Source organism: Carettochelys insculpta, chromosome 6 (assembly GCF_033958435.1).
Source record: "Carettochelys insculpta isolate YL-2023 chromosome 6, ASM3395843v1, whole genome shotgun sequence".
NCBI lineage: Eukaryota > Metazoa > Chordata > Testudines > Carettochelyidae > Carettochelys > Carettochelys insculpta.
In genome coordinates, this window is record NC_134142.1 from 80,679,366 (window position 1) to 80,701,988 (window position 22,623).

Sequence of the window (22,623 nt, forward strand, 5' to 3'; positions counted from 1 at the left end):
AAGGCATAGAAATGATGGCCCCAGAATTAAAACTAGGAGAACCTTATTGCTATCAAGTGAAAAAGTAATTTAAATATATTTTCTTTCAATTCTTTGTGTAATATTATTGTAGGATTCATGCTAGAAACTAAACCCTAAAGTTTTCATTCTTTTTTCTCTTAGTCTCCAGCTTCTGGAGAAGACACACGAGATGACAAGACTACAATAAAATGTGAGATATCGCCTCCATCTTCGCCTCGATCTCTGCATTTGGACAGAGTTCATAAAGGAGCCTTGCATACAGTGAGCCATGAAGACATCAGGGACATAAGAAAGTAAGCGAGCAAGATGACAGAAAATACGAGGTTAATATTTGGATAATGTATCTAAGGTTCAGAGTCTTCTTGTCGACTACAAGTAAGCATGTGCATGCTGTGTGCGTGCATGTAGAAGGATTTTCCTCTAGCAGCACCCATTGGGTTGGCTCTAGAGCTCCCCTGGAGTAGTGCTGTTAGGCTGCTGTATATAGGGCACTGCCTAACCGACCCCCCTGCTCACTCAGTTCCTTCTTCATGCCAGTGACATTTGCTGAAGCTTCTTTCTCTTGCCCAGGCATCCGATTTCCCAGTATTCTTGTAAGCTACTCTTTGTGCAAACCTGTTTTCCAGAAGTGTTGGTTTAATGATATAGACTTTAATCTGAAGTTTTCTTTTCTTCAAACCCCATGCTTCTTGCCAGAAACCTATGCCAGCAGGAGACCCTCACGGATCTTCCTTAAGTGTTTGTAGGAAGCACACCAAACAGAAGTGTAAAATTTGTAGGAGTTTTCACAGTTTAAAAAAAAAAAAAAGGTGGCGGGGGGAGTTTCAGGCTAAAACGCCTTACGTGTCAAGGCTTCACCCTCAGTGCAGCTGAGTCTGGCACCAAAACTGATCTCATTGGTGCAAAGCGCACTGTCCTTCATGTGGAACTGTTTGGCACTGCTGAAGGATTCTGTGTTCAGACTTCCAGCACTGTCACTCCCCTTTGGCAATTGACACAGCAACATCTTGGTGCTGTGCTCATTATACAGTGCCTCATAAGAGGCAGAATCAACTGGAGAGAGCTCATCTGCCACCAGAGTTGATAAGACTAATGTCAGTGTATCCTATGTTGGGATACTCCATGGTGCTTCAAGAGCAGCCTACACTGTCAACTCTGGCACCACAAGCAGAGCTGTTGAGTACAATATGTTTCAGCTCCCTGGCACGGGAAAGCTACAAGAGGGAATTGGACATGCCTCTCGCCCACTTTGGTCCCCAGTGGTTTTGAAGCAGCTGGAGACCTCATTGAGCTGACGGCCCTACAGTCCCTCTGCAGGCCTTCACATCAGCTGGATCTAGGGGCCTCTAGAGCACTGGCATCATCAGAAGGCAAGTCTACCATGCTGTACCAGTGATGTCTATCAGTACATAGGATGAAGTGGTAGCAGGCTCATCCATGTCCTTACCAGCCCTGGACAATAGGGCTCACCAAGAGTTACTCGGGAGGATAGTTCAGAAATGGATTTCAAGCTGAGGAGATAGCAGAAAAAATTGACCCCATGGTCAGTGTCTTTGCCCTAGAAGAACATTTTAGGATGGCATTAGTACGATAAAAATTTCCGGCACCTCAAAGACACTGGCAAATCCCTGTCTCTCTTCCTCCCACAGCAAGAGGAGTGGAGGGGAGGATACTTTATGCCCTCAGTGGGCGATAAGTATTTGTTTACAAATCCACAGCTGGGTACTTTGGTTGTAGATGCTAATATCATGAAGGAGAGGTAGGTGCAGCAGGGTCTCACCCCTAAATCAAAAGATGCAAAAAAGCTGGACCTCTTTGGCCATAAGAGCTATTCTGTGAGGGATTTAGAACCGTGGTATCCAATACACTTCCCATTCACCACATGTGGCAAACAGAGGTAGTGCAATATGGGGAACTGTGCTCTTCCATCCGTTGCAGGCGTGTACCCCACCACACGGCGGGACAAGCGTGTGGTGGCAGAGGCAAGGGGCTCCTCGGGACCTGGTGGGCTCCAGCCACGGAGCCGCTTCAGCTGCGGCAATGTTGGCTCATGCCAAATGAGTAATCTGGCTGTTGGGGAGAGGAGGCTAGCTTGTGTGGGGGGGCAACACTTGGCTTGGGTAGGGGGATGTGGTGATTTGGATACATTTAAATTGGACACCACTGTTTTAGAATTTCAAACCAACAAGTGGTGCTTAGCTATTAATTCTTGGGCCTCCTTGGTCAAGTTTAAAGAGCTCCTCCCTGTTGACTCTTGGTTTGAATTCACAACTCTTTTAGAAGTGGGAAACATCAGTGCCAGAACCTCTTTCAGGCTGTGTTAAGAGTGTGAAGTCTCTGCAACCTGCTTAATGTCCATAGGTATTGTGGGGCACAGAAGGTCCTGGCTGCAAGTCTGTGGCCTCACTCACTCCAGAAGTGGAGCGTATGATACAAGACTTGCCCTTAGAGAGCTGTGAACTTTTCACTGACCAAACTGATTCCAGGCTGCACAGCTAAAAGGACATGAGAGCAATCTTAAAATCTCTGGGACTTCATACACTGACCCCACAAAAAAAGCTCTTTAGAGCCACAGACTCTGCCGTGGTACTTTCCTTCCCAGCACAGGCAGGACTATAATGGGCAATTGTAGAAACAGGAGAAGACTGCTCTTCCAACAGTCAGGGCTAGGCATCAATGAGTCAGTCTCCAGCCGTAAAAAGATTTTTTGAAGTTGCAGCTGGAGGTAACGCACTAGAGCTAATCAAAAGACCTCCTGTGTTCGAAAACCATTAATATGATTTCTACTGTGTTTGAACAGAAATCACTTCAAATATCTAGGTCTTAAGCATGGTGGGACTGGGATATTCCCTTCAATTCTCCTCTGACCCTCCCTTCTCTCTGAGGGACCCTTCTCATTAGCAGCTCCTAACACAGGAAGTGCAATTGCTCCTGCAGGTAGGAATAATAGAGGAGGTTCCCTCTGGAGTTGAGGCAGGGGGTTTTACTCCTGTTATTTCCTAATCCCCAGGACACAGGTGGGCTCCAGCATTTTATAGATGGGAGCAACATCTATCTGTTCGTTAAGAGGTTGAGATTTCATATGGTCTCCCTAACCTCTATCATACCTTTGCTGGATCTGTGTGACCAGTATTGCATCCTTGATTTGAAGGCTGTGTATTTTCACATTGCCTCAATCTCATGCCAAGGAGAGTTCTTCAGTTCATAGTCGTCCCCTTCAGCCTGTCGGTGGCCACCTGTGTATTCACAAACTGCATGGCTATTGTGGCAGCCTTCCTATGGAGAAAGCATGTACAGGAGTCCCCCTGCCTGGATGAGCGGTAGTCCAGGGGCAGGTCTTGGACCCAAGTGCATGACCATGTGAGACAGGTGCATGGCACTTTCCTCAGAGTTGGTCTGATCCTGAATGTGGCAAAGTCAGCTGTCATCCCCACTCAGGATAGAGTTCATAACACCTCAATTTGATTTGATCCAGGCCAGAGGTTTCTTCCATAATCTTGGTTTCTCACTGAGTGCCATTATCAGAGATCTTTTAGCCTTCCTCATCATGACAGTCCAAAACTGTATGAAGCTACTCAGTTCCATGTCAATCTGTAGATATGTAGTACAGCATGCCAGACTTGGGCCAGCCATTCCCAAAGTCAGTGAGGTCCATGTCTACAAGCCAAATTGAGATCAGTTAGAGTGGTCATTTATGTCTCCAGTTCCCACCTCCTTCAGTGGTGGCTCAACCCACATACAGTCTCTGCAGGTGTCCTTTTCCATATCACAGCTGACACTCCCTCTGGTCACAGACAGGTTGATGATGGGCTGGCGTGCTGGGCAAGAAAACCTCAGAACACTTTGGTCACAGACAGAGATTGCACTGCACATCAATGTCAAGGAGCTATGTGCAGTATGTTTTGCCTGCACCAATCTTCAGGGTAGGTGTACTTCAGTTCTAACAGACAACACAGTTAGCAATGTTTCAATAAAACATATAAAGTGGTATTTGCTCCTCTCCCCTATGTTGTGAAGCCCTCAAGCTATGGGACTTCTGCGTCACTCATGAGACTTGGACGCCTTTTATCCGCCTGGGGCACAGAACAAGTTGGCTAACCAACACAGCAGATCCTACTGTTGTCAGAAATGGTCCCTTTGCCTGGATGTTACTGCCTAAATTTTGCAAAGGTGGGAGTCTCCCCATTTTGCAGTGTGCCAGAACTGGAAGTGCCAGAAGTTCTGTTTCTTCCTAAATCACAGCTGTGGATCAATGACAGATACTTTCCTTATTCTGTGGAGGGTTCACCTGCTGTATGCATTCTTACCTTTGTCACTCATCCACTAAGTCCTGCTCAGGATTCCCTCCTGTATCTTCCTGGAAGCTAGGTTTCTGGTTGCAGTCACATCAGCCAGAAGGGTATCAGAGCTTAGGGCCCTGACATCATAGTCATCTTACACGATCTTTTGTAAGGACAATGTGCAGCTTCAACCACACCAAGCATTCCTGCCTAAGGTGGTTTCATTTATGCCAACCATGACTTTTACCTGCCAGTCTTTTACTCAGATCCACAAAGAACCAAAGGTCGCTCCTGTCCCTGGATGTTAGATGTACTCTTGCTTTCTGTATAGAATGCTCAACCACATTCAGCTGTTCACTGCTATCACAAACAGAATGTAAAGTCTGCCTGTCTCCTCCCAGAGGATTTCTCTTGGATCACAGCTTGCGTTAGGACCTGATATGATCTTGCCAGCATCCCAGCTCCTTCCTTAACAGCGCATGCCATGTGAACACAAGCATCGTCTGCTGCAATCCTGACTCATGTTCCCATCAGGCTATCTGCTGGGTGGCACACATTTACATCTTATTATGCCATTACCTTGCAGGCCAGGGACAATGTTGCTTTTGGTAAAGTGGTGCTCAATCTGTATCTCTCTTATTTCTGACTGCATCACCAGTTAACTGCTTGGGAGTCACCAACTTGGAATTGACATGAGCAATCACTCAAAACAACCCACTCTCCTACCTATCATAACTGTTCTTCAAGACGTATTGCTCATATCCTTTTCAAGACTTTGTCAAGAGTATTCCAGAGAGAAGGAACCAAGCAGATGGCTTGTTGGCAGTGGCCTATATACAGCACCCTAATAGCATCAGTCAGTGGAGCTCGACAGTGGAGCCAACAGGTGCTGGTAGGGGGGGAAAACCTTCTGATGACCATGAATGCGGCTTGCACGCATGTGCATTTGGAATGGATATGAGAGACACATCTCAAAGAAGAAGTTGCAAGAGGTAGGTAACTATTTTTGTAAGCTGATGGAATACAAAGTTGTGATTCAGGTCATTTATGCTTTCAGAATTTTTTTTAAAAAACTGAAAAGTCAAAGGAAATGAAAAAGTCAGTTGATTTGCTAAAGGTAATTGTGTAAAGAGTCCCATTAACACATTAATTACTGGCAGTGGGTTTTATCTGGGGAAGGTTCCAGGTACTGGTGTTTGCCTTTTTAAATCACTTTATGTAAAATGCATATTATAAAGAAGAAAAGTATGTGAAAGGGAGCTGAAATTCTCATTTATTATGCAACTCATTTCAAGATGTGTGACTTTAATTCAACCTATGATCATGAGAACATCCTTTCTAGTGGACTGTAATAAAAGATATACATATAACGTGCAATGGCTTTCCATAGGTTATTCACTCTAATAAGATACCTTAAGAAAGGGAGTACTAGTGTTTTTGTTTATGCTCAGTTTAATCTTTTGATGCATTCTGTTGATGTTTTAAACATCTTTTGCAATGAGGAATGTTTAAAAACTGGAAATTAATTTGTTGGTGTAGCTTGACAGTCTTAGCTTTCACCAAAACCTCAAATTGCCGTAAAAATGCAGTATGCTGAAACTAGTGGTTATTTTCTGTGCATTTTGCTTAAAAGAAATTTTTTTTCTCTGCAGTTCTACAGGTTCTCAAGATGGGCAAGCAAGCAATCCCAGTAGTAGTAATAGTAGCCAGGATTCCCTTCACAAAGCTCCTAAAAAGAAGGGGATCAAATCCTCAATAGGTCGCTTGTTTGGTAAGAAAGAAAAGGGTCGACCTGGACAAATCAGCAAAGAGTCATTGGGCCAAGGTTGGTTCATTTTCTGATCAAGGTGTTATCAATAGTATAAAAGGAAGGAAAGAATGAGTAGTGTAGTATAAATTTTAATGTGTTTTTCTAAGTAATGCTTATTTTAGAGTCTAGATGCATCACACATATAGGGGGGAGAGAATAAATATACAGTTAAACCCTCAAAATACACAGCTTCAAGTTGCATGTAACTCACTTTAAGGTGAGTTAAGTGCAAACTGAAGCTTCTCTGTGGCCCCTTTTGGCCTTTCTTTCCCCAGCGGTGTGGCTGTCAACCTAACAGCCCCACCAGTGGAAGATGACTTTTAGCGTGTCTAGCTGCCTGCCTCTGCGGCCAGGTAGGCACGCTAAAAGCTCCTTCCCTCTGTCGTTCCCCAACCGTGCCACTGGAGGAACCTGGTCTGTTTCCTAACTCCTGCAAGGCCAGGAGAGCCAGGAACCAGGCTGCAGTCTGATTCCTTGTCTCTCCTCTCCCCCACCCACCCCTGACTTGCACAAAAATTCAAGTTACGTGGGGTTGCAAGAACGTGACCCCCGCTTAACTCGAGGGTCTGCCGTAGTCTGAAGTGCTTGTTCATGCCTCCTATTCAAGATCTACATGCTTCAGTGCAGTGTTTCTTAAACTGTGTCCCATGGAACACTGGTGTTCTGTAAACAACATGCAGGTGTGCTGTGAGTGTCAAACTTTTGATCTCACACACTGATGGTCTATATTTTCTGTTATTAAAATCAGATACAATGTTATTACTTCCTTGTGGATATTTGACTAAATGAATTAATTTTGTTTTTGCTGTGTATGTTTGTTTTTTTAGTCTGACAACAATTTGTTTTGAATAAAATTTTCATAGGTGTTCCATGTGAAAGTACTATTTGGTGGTTTGTAGTCTGAAAAAGTTTAAGAAACACTGCTTTAGTGTAACTCTTTTAAAAGCTACCTTTTTAATTTCTTATCATATTTCATCAATAAAATGAGTTACCCATCGAAACATTGTTGGACAATTACAGCTGATCACTATCATTACCAATTACTTTGCACAATAGCGTGACAGTTATGCTGGTTTATACCAGTAAATTTGAGGTAAAATAAAGAAAAAGTTACTAAGTACCTTTTTTAATTCCTTGTAGTTGGCTTGGGTGAAACAGACACTTCATCTCAAGATGGCTTAGGACTTGGCAAACTTGGGGGACAGGCAGAAAAAAATAGAAAACTACAAAAAAAGTAAGTTTATTATGTAATTTAGGAGACATATTTTCTGTGTTTGAAGGAAAAATTCACAATTACTAGGCTCAGTGAAGTATCGAGCCTGAATATGTCTCTGACTTTTTTTTACACACATTTCCAATATAATGTGTTAAAATGAGTCAGTCTTGCCAAACCTGATGTGATAGTGTTTAGCACTAAAATTGCTACTGTAAAAAATAAGAACTTCAGGGGGAAAAAAGTGAAAAATTGGCTTGTTGAAAGAGTCTTGTAAAAGTGATGGTCATTTAGATTCCTGCTCTTGAGGTTTGTTCCTTGTGTAAATTGCAGGTAAGAGTCCAATAAGTACCTTTGGTTGTGAAGTGAGAGCCACACAGTGGAAGTGTCCTTTCTTGGAGCCTTGTGATGTCCAGTGTGTCCAACAGCTAGATCTTTTAAATAACCCATTATTAAACAGTTCCCTTCTGAATAACAGCTGCTGTTAATTTTGTCTTCTCACTAAATTTAGTTTGTGTTTTCTTTCCTCTTGTCTCCTCTCATGCCTTTGGGTAGTTTAAAACAATTCATTTTTGCAATTTGTGGCACATTTTGCCCCAGAATTCTTTTGGTGCTTTGATTTGCTGAACACTTATCCGCCAGGCTTCAGGCATATGTACCCTTTGAGATGGGTGTATATTTTCCAGTTTAAGGAGACGTATCCATGCTATCTGTCTTTGAGTAGCATGCTAAAAATGGAAATGAGAAGAGTGGTTGCCTGGAGCCCAGCTGAGACACTAGGTATGTATTGGGTCAGCAAGTCCATCCCACTGCTTACATGGCTAAACTTCTGATTTTAGGGCATTGACAGCTGATATGGCTATATTGCCTTGAGCTAGAAGTTACATGAGTTTGGGGTGTACACGCACTCTTTTAAGTATTCTGTTTCGAACCTCAGTAATGTTTTGCCAGTTTTTGAGGTAGTTAATGCATGAGTGCAGAAGTCTATGAAATATTTAATCATAGTAATCTATGACTTGCTATTTAACTGGCAGAATAGAATGCTACTGACAACTGGAATAGGTAGGCAGGATTCTGATTTTATTGGGTCCTTCCCACTTAACTCTGTTTAGCAGGCTACTGGTTATCATATACTTCATTACAAATACTTGTATCATCTGACATCATCTGATGAAGTGGGTTTTTTCCCTGTAAAAGCTTATGTCTGAATAAACCTGTTAGTCTTTAGGGTGCCATAGGGCTCCTAGTTATTCTGGACTTGGATACCTCTCAGTGTCACTAAAATTCATATTTTGCAAAAATCAGAACTAGTAAAATATTCACGCTCAATTGTGTCTAGCTTCCGACAAATCAAAAGCTAGTTCTTTCTTACAGGTGAAGCACATTAATATTCAAAGCAAAGTAATTATGTGCTTTTGTTCCTCTGCTGCATTTCAAAATTTTGTTTCCATTACAGGAATATATGTTTAGCTTATTGGCTGTTACTCATTTCGGCTGGGTCTGCACTAGAGAGTTTTACCGACAGAAGGGAACTTCTGTCGACATAACTCAGGGAGCACCTACACACCTAGAACATTCCGTCGACAGATTCTTGACGGAACTATGCATTTGCCTCAACAGTATTATCCCTCAAAAATTTTAAGGCATAACTCTCTGTTGACAGAGTATTGTCGACAGCAGTGCAGTTAGACACTTCTGTGGACAGAGAAAGCTTCCGTTTGCTGGGCAACCCTCTTTGCATGACCGCCATTCCACTTTCTGGCACCAGAGGGCAGTGGAGCCTGGCAGTTCTCTTTTGGCAGAGCAAGATGTGTGTAGATGCAGTCTGTTGACAGGGTCTGTCAAGATTTCCCTGTCGACAGAACTTCCATCGACAGATGCTTCTAGTGTAGATATAGCCTTGTTTTGTTACTTCTTCTTCGAGTGTCCCCGTGGGTGCTCCACATTAGGTGTCGGGCTCGCCCGGCGCCGCAGATCGGATCTTCCAAGCAGTTTCTGCCGGACCGCGCATGCGCCGGTGCGCGCCGCTCCCCCGCGCGCTCCCGGCCATGTGCGCGATCCGGTCCCCGCCAGTTCCTTTTAACCGCCGTCGGCTGCAGACGGAATCCAACTAGGCTAAGGCCAAGTAGTGTATTCAACGGCTTTATCTGTTTTTTTCTTAAAGTTTTTTCAGGCACTTAGGCTACTATAAGCTAGCCGGTTGTTATTTTGTAAAAAAAAAAAAAAACAACAACGAACAAGCTAGGAGAGGGACAGCTCAGCCAGTCCCAGTAACAAGCGCCGGAGGCCAGGAGCTAGGGCTATCAGCCCTCCTGCTAAGGCAGGCCATCGGACGGGAAAACGGCACAAAGAAGGTGCTAAGTACCCACTTAAAAACACAAAGACTCACCAACAATGTCCTCTTCAGGCTTTAAAAAAAAAAAAAAAAAAAAAAAAGAATGCTGCTTCTTGATAAGGCCCTCCAGCCAGAAGCGCCGGAGCGGCCGCAGCAGGAGGGACCCTCCGGGGCCCTTAAAAGGAAAGCTGCCTCCCTCACTCCATCAGCGCAGAAACGGAGGAAAGTATCTCCAGCCCGATCCCTGCCGGCAGCAACAGCGAGCGGGACGGGAGGAGCAAGCAGCCCCCAGCCGCAGCAACAGCTGATCGGCGGCGGCACGGAGAGCCACGTAGAAGCGGCTCAGCCTCCAATACTCAGCCAGCCGCCCCGCACCGCAGGCAGGGCGGCGGCTAAGCAAACGCCGGTACTGGCAGCACCGCAGGCAGCGGCACCGACCCCCGGGGAACCGGCGGTGCAGAGCGCGCAGGCACGCAGCCTGCCGGCACCGGAGGACACCGCACGTGCGGCATCGCCCTCGAGCGTGCCGAGCTCGGTGCGGACGGGGCCGGAATCCCCTGTATGCTCCCCAGCCCGATCCCTGCCGGCAGCAACAGCGAGCGGGACGGGAGGAGCGAGCAGCCCCCAGCCGCAGCAACAGCTGATCGGCGGCGGCACGGAGAGCCACGTGGAAGCAGCTCAGCCTCCGATAATCAGCCAGCCGCCCCGCACCGCAGGCAGGGCGGTGGCTAAACAAGCGCTGGTACCAGCGGCACCGCAGGCAGCGGCACCGCCCTTGAGCGTGCCGAGCTCGGTGCGGACGCCGGAATGCCCTGTATGCCCCCCAGCCCGATCCCTGCCGGCAGCAACAACGAGCGGGACGGGAGGAGCGAGCAGCCCCCAGCCGCAGCAACAGCTGATCGGCGGCGGCACGGAGAGCCACGTGCAAGCGGCTCACCCTTCGATAATCAGCCAGCCGCCCCGCACCGCAGGCAGGGCGGCGGCTAAACAAGCGCCGGTACCACCGACCCCCGGAAAACCGGCGGTGCAGAGCGCGCAGGCACGCAGCCTGCCGGCACCGAAGGACACCGCACATGCGGCACCGACTTCGAGTGTGCCGAGCTCGGTGCGGACGGGGCCGGGATCCCCTGTATGTCAGGGGCGGAGTTACCTCCTCAAGGGAGGGGGAAGACTGCACACAAGAGGAGGCATTGCAGCCCCTCTCCGCACAGGGCTGTGTAGTTGCTTTCTCACAGCCCTCCGCTATGTTGCAGACTCCAACTAGAAGGCAGGGGTCCCCCCCCCCTTGGCCTACCCGGAGCCCCCTTCTCCATTTCTGCAACCAGCCTCACCCTGGCTGGGACCACCTCCACCCTTCCTGGGATTTGAACCGCTGGACTATTAGGCAAAGTCGCTCTCTCCAGGGTCTCGACGGTCTCCCTCCCCCAGACGCAAAGGGTATGCACCAAGGGAGTGGTCTAGGTCACCTTCCCAAGACCAGTGCTTATACTGCCGTGGTCGCCCCTACCACGCAGGGCATAGACACCATCGGCAATCTACTAGGGAAAGATCCCTACGAACGATCTCGTACCCCCGAGGGCAATTGTGACCGGGGACAGAGACTTAAGCATCTCAGGGGGGACTGGTTATGGAACCCCGAGATTTTTCCTCGCACACCTCTAGTGAGAGGGTGTACCATCATCAGCAGGAACCGGAAGGGTCCAGAAAGACGTACCCCAGCGGTTCCTCGCTTTCCTCCCCGGATGAGGCTACGGCCCCGGGGGGCGTCCATCCTCCGGACGATCTCAAACAGTTCCAAGAGCTGTTTTACGAGGGTGGCCTTCACGCAAGGCTTCCAGACAGCAAAGGTGCAAGAGCAACACCATAAGCTCCTCAAAAATCTGAGACCTCCGGCCTCCTCCAAAATAGCAATACCGCTGATGACGCAATCTTGGAGCCTGCCACTATGATATGGCAGACTCCTGCGACTATTCCGCCTGTCCACAAAAGAGCGAAAAAAAAAAAAAAAAAATACTTCGTGCCCACGAAGGGCATGGAGTTCCTGCTCAGCCACCCACAACCAAATTCTTTGGTGGCGGAGTCGTCGCAACGTGGGGGAATAAACAAACATGCCAAAAAGCTAGAGCTGTTGGGCAGAAAGGTCTACTCCTCCTCCACGCTACTGTTGCCAATGGCAAATTACGCAGCGCATCTAGCGAACCATAATTTCAACAACCACATTAGGTTGACCTCCCTCATGGACTCGCTTCCAGAGGGCACGAAACCAGTGCTCAAGGCCATCATCCGACCATTTTATAACCAGTGGCAAAGGATCACCACAGACACATGGGTGCTGGAGATCATAGCCACGGGGTACGCCATCCCCTCCCAGTTGCTCCCACCGCCATGACCTCCACCCGGGGCCCCACCTCCAGGAGACCTCCCATGTAGCGAGGCTCAAGCAGGAGGTAGACCATCTCATGCTCGTAGGGGCAGTGGAAAGAGTGCCGGAGCAACTGCAAGGGAGAGGGTTCTACTTGAGGTACTTCCTCACGGGGAGGTCCATCTTAGATTTTCGAGGCCTCACCGGTACCTGCGCAAGCAACGTTTTCGGATGATCACAAACGCCTCCATCCTTACGGCACTAGACGATGGAGATTGGTTCGCAGCCCTCGACTTACAAGGTCCTACCGTTTGGGCTCTCCTCAGCCCCCAGAGTCTTCACCAAGACCTTGGCAGTGGTGTCAGCCTACCTGCACAGACAGAGGGTATTTATATTCCAGTATCTGAATGACTGCCTACTCAAAGGGGCCTCAAAGGAGGAGGTACTACGCATAATATGTGTCACAGCAGGCACGTTCTCTTCGCTCGGCCTGCTTATCAATCTGACAAAATCAAAGACAGACCCCACACAGGACATAGAGTTCGTAGGGGCACGCATAAATTCTATTACAGCGAGGGCGTATCTACCAGAGACTCGCTTTCGGGCCATCGGCTCCCTCGCGCAAGGCTTCACCTTCAGCCCTATGGTGCCGGTTCTGACGTGCTTACAGCCGCTGGGCCACATGGCAGCAGCAACGTTTCGTAGAACAGAACGCCAGGTTACACATGCGCAGCATGCAGCATTGGCTGGCGAGCGTATACAAACCGGCAGCACACACTGTTCACAGGATGGCGTCGCCCACAACGGAGGTGCGCAAATCCCTGCAATGGTGGGTAAACCCAGAGAACCTGCTAACAAGGGTACCCTTCCACCAACCACACGTATTGGTTTTTCTTACTACAGATGCCCCCCTCATAGGGTGGGGAGCACACATGGGCGAAGAGGTGACGCAAGGGCTGTGGTCCTCTATGGAGCAGTCACTGCACACAAATATACTGGAGCTCAAAGCAGTGTTCAACGCCTGCAGACACTTTCGAGACCAACTGAAAGGCAAGGTCGTCGGGATCAGTACAGACGATACCTCCACCATGTTTTATATAAATCGGCAAGGAGGAGCTCGGTCCCGTGCCTTATGTGTAGAAGCAGTCCGGTTGTGGAACTGCTGCATCGCCAACAATGTAACCTTGAAAGCCTCGTACTTACCAGGCGCTCGCAATGTGAAGGCAGACCAGCTGAGCAGGCGTTTCTCACTCACGCACGAGTGGCAGATCCGTCCCGATCTGCTGCAACCGATTTTTCCACGCATGGGGTTTTTCCCCAGATAGACCCTGTTTGCTACTCAGCACAACAAAAAGTGCCCACGATTCTGCTCCAGGGCAGGACTGGGACGGGGGTCCCTGAGGGATGCCTTCGCGATCTCATGGACGGGCCCCCTGCTTTACGCTTTCCCTCCCACAGTGCTCATCCACAAAGTCTTGCAGAAAGCCAGGAGGGAAGGAACCTGAATGATCCCGATAGTCCCAACGTGGGATCGACAGCAATGGTTCCCCCTATTCCTGCGCATGTCGGACCGGCCACCGAGGTCCCCCCCGGTGGCGCGGGATCTGCTCACGCAAGCCCAGGGGTCCATAGTGCATCCGCACCCCCAAAGCCTGCGACTACAAACGTGGTTAATCCATGGCTCAGCTCCCTAGAGAGCACATGTACAGAGGAAGTGCAGCAAGTCCTAGAAAGTAGCAGGAGGACTTCCACCAGGAAGACCTTCAAGCAGAAATGGACTCGCTTTACGGCATGGTGTTCTACCAAACAGCTAGCCCCCTTTCGGTTCCTATGGCTGTGATATTAGAGTATTTACTGGACCTCAAGAGAGGAGGACTCTCGCTATCCTCTTTTCAGGTCCACCTGGCCGCCATTTTGGTGTTCAGACACGAAGAGGAAGGGCACACGGTGTTCGCCCATCCCATGGTTACCAGGTTCTTCAAAGGGCTGGTAAGCCTATACCCCCCTCAGAAACCGCTTCCACCTCTGTGGAACTCGGACCTGGTGCTTAATGCGAAAAGGGGACCACCGTTTGAGCCTTTGGCCACGGTTTCCCTCCGCCTCCTTATGATGAAGACGACCTTTCTTCTCGCAATCACGTCAGCTCGCAGGGTGAGCGAGCTTGAGGCAGTTATGGCAACACCGCCCTGCGCTGTTTTTCCAAGGAGGCGGTAACCATACGGCTGCATCCAGCCTTTGTTCCTAAAGTTTCTTTCTGAGTTTCATACTAACGAACCTATTGTTTACCCTTGTTTATCCAAAGCCTCATAACTCTAACAAAGAGGTGCGCCTACACCTCCTGGACGTGAGCAGGCGCTAGCTTTCTATATGGACAGGACCAAGTCCTTCCGGAGAACGGATAGGCTCCTAGTCTCTATCGCTCCCAAATCAAAAGGAGAATGTCTCTCTTCACAGAGAATCTCTAAGCACATCGTATCTTGCATAAAAATGTGCTACAAACTCAAAAAGACTCCTTTACTGGCCACGCCCAGGGCTCATTCCACTAGGGCGGTGGCAGCATCAACAGTCTTTTTTCAAGGGCGTTGCGCTAAAAGACATTGGCAGAGTGGCGACCTGGTCATCCTGTGACACCTTCGTCAAACATTACGCCCTTCACAGGGTATTCCAAGAGGATACCCGTCTCTCGGCAGCGGTCCTCTCGGGGACAAGCTGCACATAATCCGATTACCCACCTCCTATCTTGGGTTACTGCTGGGTAGTCACCTAATGTGGAGCACCCACGGGGACACTCGAAGAAGAAAGAAAGGTTACTCACCGTAGTAACGGTGGTTCTTCGAGATGTGTCCCCGTGGGTGCTCCACTACCCGCCCATCCTCCCCGCTCCGGATCTCTGTTTAGTGTTTTGCAGGAGCATCCGAGGCGGTTGGTCAAGGAACTGGCGGGGACCGGATCGCGCACATGGCCGGGAGCGCGCGGGGGAGCGGCGCGCACCGGCGCATGCGCGGTCCGGCAGAAACTGCTTGGAAGATCCGATCTGCGGCGCCGGGCGAGCCCGACACCTAATGTGGAGCACCCACGGGGACACATCTCGAAGAACCACCGTTACTACGGTGAGTAACCTTTCTTTTCAAAGTATTTACTGGCATTTGCAAGTATGTTACAAATGTAGTCTAATTTACCTTTCAAAACTCCTCAATGTTTATCAAGTGTTACATTTTGTGTTACGATAATTTTACAAATGACAAACTGGAATTGGAAAATGTGGCTTTTCCAAGATTAAAATATTATGATTTCATATTATCTGATTCCAATCCAGTACACTCAGTGAACAATAAAGACGTAGTATGCACTTAGTAGGCACTTACTTATCTATGTAATGGAGTTTTCATGGTAAATTTTAAAATGCAGGGAGTATTTCTGAGGAGGCATAAATTTCCACAAAAGCCTGGTAATGATCGTGGAAATATGTAGCAAAAGACAGGACGTTTTCTTTTCTCTGACTGCCCTATAGGAAAAAGTGTAGACTCCTTCATCTTTGGGCATGTCTTCACTCCAGGGAAGATAAATGCAGCCACTGTCAATATTTCAGCATTCAATGTAGTGTGCTTATTAGAGGTACGCTAATTCGAACTCATGAGGCACCCCTGTCAAAACCAGTACTCCTTCCCTTCAGAAGGAGTAAAGGAAGTTAGTGGGAGTATTTGCTGCTGTCAACTGCCCACAATGGAGATGGCACAAAAGCCTGAATTAAGGTACATTGACTCCAGCAAAATAATTAACATTGCTGGAGTTGTGTACCTTTAATTCAACCTTCCCTTTAGTGTAGACCTGCCCTTGTATGAGTTGGGGTCTAGCACAGAGTTTCAGGTGCTTGGTTTTTGACTGGAATTCCTGTTTGAAAAGGGATCATCACAGCTCCCTCTTCAGCACTGCTGGTGGTGACTGGCTTGTTAAAAGTCCAGTTGGTGGTGTAGTGGGGCTTGCCTGTCTTGGCTTCAGGACCACTGATGGCGGGTGGGGGCACGGGTGGGCTAAGGGGATAGTTGCCTCAGGTCCAATGATTTTAAAAGGGCTCTGAGCCCAGGACCCTTTAAATTGCCACTGGAACCATGTGTGGTACAGTATCAGCAGTGCTGAGGCATGGGTGGAGCAGATGCAGTGCAGTCTGAGTGGTAGTGAGGATTGGGTGCCCCTAACTGCTCCCCGTCTGCCTGGTGCCATGCCTCTTCCAAAGCCACTGGAGCAGAGCACCCTTCGCCCTCCATTGCACAGGGCTTGGCAAAGTCTGTCGCCAACCCTGCTGTGCTCTGTGAGGCTCCTGAAAGTGGCTGGCATTTCCCTCTAGCTGCTAGTCAGAGCGGCAGCCATGGGTCTCTGCATGCTGCCCCACCCTAAACAACAGCTCTGAAGGTTTCATTGGCCAGAAACTAATCAATGGGAGTTGTGAGGATGGTGAATGCAGATGTGGGTAGCACACAGAGCTGCCTGGCCATGTTTTCACCTTGGAGCTTGAGGGAAATGCCAGCCACTTCTGGGAGATGCCTGAGTGCTACCCAGGCACCCTCTAAACCCTTGTCCTGAGCTGCCTCCTGCACCCAAATGTCCTCCCAAGAGCGTATATCCCATCCTACACTCAGTAATTCTCATCCCTAGTGTAGAGACTCCTTGTGTACCCAACCCCCCCACCCCAAACCAGGGCATGCATCTTCAGTTGGGGCATGCAACTCTCTGCACCCAACACCTTCCCCAGCCTGAAGCACCAACGGCATCCCTAATTTCTGGCCCTGCTATGGAGCTCTCACTCAGCCACAGTCCCTCATCCCCTCCTGAAATTCCAACCCTCTGCCAAGCCCTGTGAAAATGAGAGGGTGTGGGAGATGAAGGGGCAGGGGAAGGGAGGGAGGGGAGATGAAGGGGCAGGGCAAGGGTGTTCAGTTTTCTGCACTCAGCAAATTGGTAGCCTTAGTCTAGCATTCTTCAAGTCACAGTACTTTACTTTCCTCCATCCATTGCAAAAACCTGCCAGAGTATATTGAATATAGCAGCAAAAAATAACTAGAGGAGATCCATTGCCCATCTCATTGGGAATAATCAGAAACATTAAAAAATACAATCACGCTGATCATGGAAAGGATAGTGTCAAGGCACATTCTCAAGGCTAACTTCTCAGTTTCAAAAACACACAAAATGAAAAATATCCATAAGATTGCACCTGCTATATTGAAAATCAACAATTTTCAGTTAGCGTTTTAGTCACTGCTGCTACCATTACTTTGTACATTAGTTTTCAGAAAAAAGTGTGAAATTCTTAAACCTCTTCATAAAAGCTATTTAGTAGTTATTTTATGTTTCACTTCATATCTTGTTTGTGTATACCCAGTCTCAATCAACTATGTTTGAAACAGGAATTCTTACCATTTTATTTAAAGTATTTCTGGACAGTCCTATATTTAAGGAACTGAATTACAGTAATGCATCATTTCATTATTTGTTTGTTTTTATATTTGTGTTACAAGTTCCATTTAATTGTAGTTTTACAGTTTTTCTTAATTGTTTTATTTCCTTATTATTTACCATTTGATGTGATAGTGCAAAATCAGGGTAAGTTGATATTTAATCTGTTAGCTTTGTTGTGAATGTGTGAGAAATTTGTTTGGAAACTTTCTTTGGTTTTAATAATATATTAAAAGCCCTAATTGTTCAGCAAATTAAATGCATGTTTTTACAAGAGGGGATGTCTCTGTATTAGGCAGTGAAATGGTCTGATGAAGTATTATAGTGGAAGCCTGTTCAATAACACTGACAAAAACAAAGACATTTCTTACACTGCAAGCGGTGAATTTATGAAACGTGTGTTTCAGTACTTCATTTACGTTAAAAAGCTCTACAACCTAACTTAATCTGATCGAACAATTTTAAGTGGGTTTTGGAAGTCTGTTTAATAGTACTGAGTTTTTCAGTGTTGTTGTGATGTCCATTTGCAAGGTTGACTGTTGTGCTTTGTCCCATGAGATAACTTCATGCTTTTTCTTTTACATTGTATTGGATTGTGTTGCCTGTATCACCTTTCTATTCTGCGCATGACAGCAGTCCTACTATCCTTTTTGCTAGCCTTCTTCACCACTACACTGTGTTAATGCTTTTTCGTACTGTACAAATAACTAAATGCTACAGGATGATTGGAAGTTGATTGTTTGTATAAGCAATGGAACTTTGTAGTTTCCTGTTACTTTTATTTTGACCCATCCCTGCAAAATCTGTGAAATCATATGCAAAATTTGAATTTAAACAAGTAATGGGATATGAGTCATGGATTATGGGGCAGTAGGGAAGGGGCTGTATCCCTTAAAACTGTTCAATTTCTTTTTACAAAATGCAAATAGTTTTGCACTATTTCATTAAAAACTAGGATTTTATCACAAAATAAGAAAATATCAGTTTTAGGTGTTCGTTTTTCCCTCTGAATATTTTGTTTTTTGCTTTCAAGTTTATGTCAACATTATCATCATCTCATTTGGACTTCAGTTGTGCTTTAAATCTGTCCTGGGTTAATAGGTGTAAAACATTTTAAATCACTGAATAATAGCAAATTTCCTACTTGCAGTAAGTAATGTGTTAACATCTACCTCCTCGTTACTGTAGACCCCTCCGTTTTAGAAAGTCAAACACTGCCATTTGATGCATGTTTGGAATCTCCATCCTAGTGCACCCTGGTTCCAAAAAAGCAGGACTTAAAATTTCTGACAGACTGAAATTTCACACTGATCATTACAAGCTGCATTTGCTATGGTCCTGTCTCTTTTCAGATATCTTAGAGCAGTGTTTCTTAAGCTTTTTGAGACCACGGAATGCCAAACAATATTTTTCATGTGAAACACCTATAAAAATTTCTTTTTTTAAATCAAACCTCCCTCCCCCCCATAAGAAAACCCACAGCAAAAGCAAAACAAAATAATTTAATCAGGTATCATAGCAATGAGGAAGTAACATTGTATCTGATTTTAATAAGAGAAACCGTATACCATCAGTGTATGATATCAAAAAAGTATCTGACACTTGCAGCACACCTGCAAGTTATTCATGGAATACCAGTGTTTCACTGGACATAGTTTAAGAAATGCTGTCTTACAGTGTCAAGATGATTGCTAAAGGAGGCAAAGCTGGATGAAGGAAGCAAGATACCAGTATTCAATGAACAGAACATATTTAAATTACTATTTCAGTTTTATTTTCTCTTCATTTAATTACTTTCTATAATTTTAGACATGAACTGCTTGAGGAAGCTAGAAGGCAAGGTCTGCCTTTTGCACAATGGGATGGCCCTACTGTGGTGGTGTGGCTAGAGGTAAGTAATTCCATTTTAAAACATAAGGTACCTCTATAGGAAACTCTTGTTCCATTTTTAAAACTTGAAGATTTGAGGAAACATTATTTACAAATACTTCTGACGTTGTTTTCTATTTGCCAGTTATGGGTAGGGATGCCTGCTTGGTATGTAGCTGCTTGCCGAGCAAATGTGAAAAGTGGTGCCATCATGTCTGCCTTGTCTGATACGGAAATACAGCGTGAAATTGGAATCAGTAATCCTCTACACAGATTGAAACTGAGACTTGCCATTCAAGAGATCATGTCACTAACAAGTCCATCTGCCCCTCCTACATCAAGAACGGTAAGAAAAAAATTGGAAGTAATGTAACCTGTTGGGGGGGGGGAATCACTACTGAAATAATGTCAAATGTTTTTTTTTCTCTGCTCTGTTAAAAATAGTAGTTTCTTCAGCACTTTCCAGAATTCTAATGAAAAAATATCGAGTGGGGAAACTGAGTTTTTAAGAGAATTTTCAAAATGACCTTCAATTGCAAATAACCACAACAGTTTTAAAAAGACGAGTTTGTTTCAAAAAACTCTCATGTGAAATAACAATCAGGCTAGTTTATAATAGATCTCTGTTGCTGAAAATATTAGTTATTTTAAAGCCAATACTGTATGGTATTGTAGAAGTTGAGTGAAGAATTTTCTGGTTTTTTTGTTTTTTTTTTGGTTGAGGGAAAGATTAGCTGTTTTTCAGCTCAGCATGACATCTTATTTTAAATGAGGAAAATATTAACAATAGGTATAATTTGCCTGGTATATATTGTGTAACTTTTATTAAACAAGGAGCATAATATAAATATAGTTATGTTGTAAATTGAAGGGAGATTTCACTTTAGAATTTGTAAAAGATTGAGTAAGTTGCTGTCAGAAACTAAGCTGAATGACTGATAGGAATTCTGAGCAATGGCAGCATCTCAGTTTAATTGATCATAAGCTGTGATTATTGCCATAAGAATCCCTCTGACTTTTATGTCCTCCATGTGGGCATATTGCTCCATCTACATGTGTCTAGTGGCAGGATTGGGTCTTATTGTTGGCATATTGTGTATATGTTCTGAATTTTGCTTTAGAACTGCCATGGTTTTAAATTATTTGCTTTGCATTATTTAAAGTATTTCTATATTTGCATGAGACAAGCCAGTAAAAGGAGGGAGCTGAATTACTATAATTTATTCTGTCAGGTACTGTTACTTAGAAGAACTGATAACCCTCAGAAAATATTGGAAAAATAATCCAGGATAAAGGATATTTTGATAATTTATTCTCATTCCCTTTCTTATGTAGGTAGAGAAATTATGCAAACAAAAACCTTGTTGCTGATGATGACTTGTTGACTTCAGTTGAAGTCAAAGAGTTTTGACAGATTTGTTATACCATAATGGGCTGAATTGAGAAAGGAATAAGCAGCTGACAAGTTGTGATCATGCAAACATTAGCAATTAGTAATAGTTGGTTTTGAATACTATGACAATTTAAATACAAGTTGAACCTCTCTAGTCCATCACCCTTGGGACCTGACTGGTGCTGAAGGAGAAAATTTGCTGAACCATGGCAAGTCAATATTGTCTAGCAGCATCACCAACCCTTCCCCTGCTTACTGGGCTCCAAGACATTTAGGGATAAATTAAACCTAAATAACAGCACAGAACAATGAGAGCGAGGACTGGTGGCTGTAAACAAACTTTAGAGACAGTAGGAAACTTGGCCACTCCCATGATAAGTAGTTGTCTGGCTAAATAGAATTGTGTCTAACTACGGATGTTGCTGGATGAGAATATGCCAGACTAGAGGGGTTCAACCTATACCTTTTTCATGAGGCAGCAATGCTGTGTAAAGTAGAACGTCTTTTCTATTGGGGAATGAGTTCTTCTGCATAAACTCTCTAAGTAAGTGTCAGTTGTGGAGGGGGAAAAATGTTCTAATAAAAAAAACTATATGTAACCAAAATCAGACTCTCAAATGATAATTACATTAAATCTTACAAAGCTCTCACCCTGCATTCATACTGTGCCATATGGTGTATTTACTTGAATGGGGTTTTGTGGATCTTGGTCTGCAAGGTCATTCTGACCACTCTGGGCAAATATTCTAAATTTGAACAGAGAGCAGGTGATTATGGCCAAAACTACCTATAAGTGATGGAAGTGATTTTAGCAAAGTGCATATGACTTTCAGATTGTGTTATTTAGAGATTAGTACTCCCGGAAAATAGTGACAGAGGAAAATTTAAGAATGCTTTTAAATGTGCAGAATTACAAAAATGTTTACTCATATTAAAATTATAGTGTTAGAATGTTGTCCTGCAGTATGTTACTTGGAAAAAAATTGTATTTAAGAAAAAGATCTTATAAAAGGGATGTTGTTAAAATGAGTAATTTAGAATTTTGTTCAGCATTATGGTTCTTGTTATAACTGATTAAACACATCAGTGTAAATTATTTAACACACTTTTTAATTGTTAAAAATTTTTGAAGGGAGATATTCCATGTCAGTGCACCTCTGTTACATTATCATTTTATGTAAAATTGTACTTCAGTTTTAGAAACCATTGCTTTTGCCCATGCCTGCTCCTTTATATGTACCTATTGCTTATATATTCTGCAACCTTTCCTCTTTGTTACTGCTTTCCTTTCATTGGATGTGATTGGTTCACTGTGGGGTCATATTAGACCACGGGAAATGTCTGGGTAACACATGAAGAAATGGAAAATCTTACAGCCACGCCACAAACGGTTAGTTACAGCACTGCAACTTGTATTCCTTATGATGCTTTTCCCACTTCTTTTGCTTTGAATCATGTGCCTTTCAGTCTGTCAGAAGAATGAAAGTATTAAAGCTAAATTATTTTGGAGTATGTCTTCCTTTAATTACTAACCCTATACAACACTAAAATTCACACTTTACTCTCTTTTTCCCTCTTGGGGCCAAAAAAAAAAAATAAACTGATTCTCCTTGAAGGCAGACTAACTGTGTGTATACAACCAAATTGATTTAATTGCACATAAATTTCTTTTCAGAAAACCCAATCAGTGGAAGCATTTTCCTACTTCCATTTAATATTTTCTTTTTAAATGCATGCTGTTTGAGTTCTTCAGATTTTTAGCATAAAGATTCTGCATGTGCATGACATCTTTTTTTCTCCTAATACTAAACTTATAAATACTAATATTTGTTTGTTTGTTTTTTGCTTTTCTAACCATATAACATCAGGAAGATGAGGAGGGAAGC

The 22,623-nt window shown here is 45.0% G+C and overlaps 1 protein-coding gene across 4 annotated transcripts in view; it reads left to right on the forward strand.

Moving 5' to 3' along the window:
* The window catches only part of PPFIA1 (PTPRF interacting protein alpha 1), a 114,471-nt gene that overhangs the window by 66,473 nt on the left and 25,375 nt on the right, over positions 1-22,623 (forward strand). For 2 of the 4 annotated variants that reach the window (XM_074997451.1, XM_074997452.1), the window contains exons 17-22: positions 163-314; positions 5,954-6,126; positions 7,252-7,345; positions 19,285-19,366; positions 19,490-19,690; positions 22,065-22,127. In XM_074997451.1, the coding sequence (XP_074853552.1) occupies positions 163-314; positions 5,954-6,126; positions 7,252-7,345; positions 19,285-19,366; positions 19,490-19,690; positions 22,065-22,127 (765 nt within the window). The remainder of the gene's footprint in view (positions 1-162; positions 315-5,953; positions 6,127-7,251; positions 7,346-19,284; positions 19,367-19,489; positions 19,691-22,064; positions 22,128-22,623) is intronic. The other 2 variants (XM_074997453.1, XM_074997454.1) reach the window with 1 other exon arrangement.